Below are 2,754 nucleotides of genomic sequence, written 5' to 3'. Positions count from 1 at the left end.
TATTGAGGTTTTAAGAGGTAATCATGGACTTCTCCGATTTCTTATTGAGGTTTTAAGAGGTAATCATGGACTTCCCCTATTTCTTATTGAGGTTTTAAGAGGTAATCATGGACTTCTATTTCTTATTGTGGTTTTAAGAGGTAATCATGGACTTCTCCTATTTCTTATTAAGGTTTTAAGAGGTAATCATGGACTTCTCTTATTTCATACTTGATTATTAAGATATAATCGTTAGGCTTTGAGGTAACATTTCTGGTTCCATTCAATGGTGAGTAAAACCTGGAGAAAAAATCTACATTGTAACCTAAAACGACTTTAAAAAGCAAATAAAGAGGCTTAACATTAATCAAGATTATTCTACTATTTAACACTTTCGACAACTGGCTAATATTTATCAGATACTTTTACAAACGCTTCAAATACAAAATTCTGCAAACGTTGAAGCTGATCTGACAATGATATATATTTAGTGACTTAAAATGTGAAGCCTCAATATTTTGTTTCTTCAATAAAGAAAGTAATTTACTGATGTTAACAATTCGTATTTGTTTATAAATAACATTACAAATTTCACCTTTTGGTGATTAGTTTTCTTGTAAACAAGATGCATATAAAAATATATTTGGAATCTAGAGATAGGGAACCTATATACAGTTCTGAATGTATAGAATGTTTGGATGATAACATCTGCAAAGCGTTTGATAACACAATGAAGTCGTTCGTCACTCTATTCTTGAATTTTTTCCGGGGGTTTCTGTCGTTGTCTATAAGCCTTATTGGAGTTAATAATATCAACGTTTTACTTACTAAAATGTGTTCAACAGTTGCCTGTAAGAATCTCGTTTTGATATACAGCTGTTCGTTTCTGGTTTTCTGCTCTGAAGTAATATATGTTCTACAATTAATGTCTATTACACTATTCTACAACTCTATTGTTTTCCTAGTTACGTTTTCATTCCGCCAATCATACTTACAAATATAGACATAAAACGAACTGTTCCGCCTCTGCAGAGCTCATACTTGAACACAATACACACCTGGTAGCAGTTGCTTTTGTTAACTTTTGACCTATACGCACGTTTGGGAAGTACACGTGTTAAACCTAGTGACAAATGAATCTGTGCGATTTAGTTTCGGATACGGTAACTAAAACACGCAATTCTTCGCTATATTTATCAACTATTAATTTCAAGGTGGTCTTACTTTAAATAGTTAACTTTGGTTTCTATCTTTGTTAAGCGCCATCACTCGAAAAATAAAAGTAGTATTTCAATATTTAACCATATTCAAAGATGAAGAAGAACAGATCATATAACTAAATACCGATTTCAAATCATCACCTTTAGCAAATTATATTTCTGACTTAATATATGAACTCAATCCTAAGACTACGCACTTTTATTATGTTTTTGTTTTACTTACTAAGTTAAAACCCTGCAAATCTTGAATCCTTCAGCAAAACACTGATAGGTATATTGAATGAAATAATTACTGCAGGGGTTCTCCGAAATGGGGACCGCGGACCCCACAGAAAGCCATAGGAAAATTTCAAGGGGGTCTTATCAAATATACAAAATGAACAATACTGTTAAAGTATTCATAGTATTTATAGATTCATTCGATGCAAGGTTTCGATCACAATGCGGGATATTTTTGGATAGATGGGGGGGTTCTTGTGCTCAGAAAGTTTGGGAACCTCTGACATAATGTGTCTTGCGCCGGACGAAAACTTTTCGTTAATTAATTGACAAATATTTTGTGTTTTCAGAAAAACTGGTGGTGAGAACCACCAGTCCAGGTCAGCTGATAGAGGTAGTGTCAAGTTCCACGTGCTCAGTAACAAAGGGACCGATTTCCGATGACTTTACTTTAGAGGAAGAGGATGCTAAGGTTGCAGACATTAGTGACGAGGACATTTCGATCAACACAGAGCACATCAAAAGGGAAGATGAACCCAGTAGTTCCGGGATCTCCGGCGATAAGAACGACCAAGCCTGTCACAACAGCGGAAAAGTGAAGCAGGAGAATCCACAGGTTCTTCCCAGGTGTAACTGTGAAGAACTCAAGCGAGCCGATGCGTATCTGGAGACAAAGGACTTATGGGAAAAGTTCCACGAGTTAGGGACCGAGATGATTATCACCAAATCAGGGAGGTGGGTAACACTTTCTTTGTATAGGTTTGGTTTGTTTGTTTTTTAGTTTCGCGCAAAGCTACACGAGAGCTATCTGCGCTAGCTGTTCCTAATTCAGTGAAATACTAGAGCAAAGGCAGCTACTCATCACCACCCACCGCCAACTCTTGAGCTACTCTTTTACCAGTGAATAGTGGGATTGACCGTCACATTACAACGCCCCCACGGCTGAAGGGGCGAGCATGTTTGGTGAGACGGAGATTCGAACCCGCGACCCTAAGACTGCGAGTTGAGCTCCCTAACCACCTGGCCATGCCAGGCCTCTTTGTATAGGAAGCTATACTGTGGTGTATGTCCCCCATGAAGGCAACTACTAAACATCTGCACTGATGTTGCTCCCCTAGAGGCACAGCAGTAAATCTGAAGGCTAACATGAAAGCAACTACTAAACATTTGCACTGATGTTGCCCCCCCCAAAGGCACAGCAGTAAATCTGAAGGCTAACATGAAGGCAACTACTAAACATCTGCACTGATGTTGCCCCCCTAGAGGCACTGAAGTAAATCTAAAGGCTAACATGAAGGCTACTACTAAACATATGCACTGATGTTGCCCCCCCCTA

The 2,754-nt window shown here is 38.1% G+C and overlaps 1 protein-coding gene across 2 annotated transcripts in view; it reads left to right on the top strand.

Annotated features, from left to right (window-relative positions):
• The window catches only part of LOC106461879 (T-box transcription factor TBX20-like), a 66,444-nt gene that overhangs the window by 13,855 nt on the left and 49,835 nt on the right, over positions 1–2,754 (top strand). For both annotated transcript variants that reach the window (XM_013921744.2, XM_022388959.1), the window contains exon 2: positions 1,769–2,153. In XM_013921744.2, the coding sequence (XP_013777198.2) occupies positions 1,769–2,153 (385 nt within the window). The remainder of the gene's footprint in view (positions 1–1,768; positions 2,154–2,754) is intronic.

This window comes from Limulus polyphemus, unplaced genomic scaffold (assembly GCF_000517525.1).
Source record: "Limulus polyphemus unplaced genomic scaffold, Limulus_polyphemus-2.1.2 Scaffold1051, whole genome shotgun sequence".
NCBI classification, from domain to species: Eukaryota; Metazoa; Arthropoda; class Merostomata; order Xiphosura; family Limulidae; genus Limulus; species Limulus polyphemus.
This window is presented reverse-complemented; position numbering and strand designations above follow the sequence as displayed.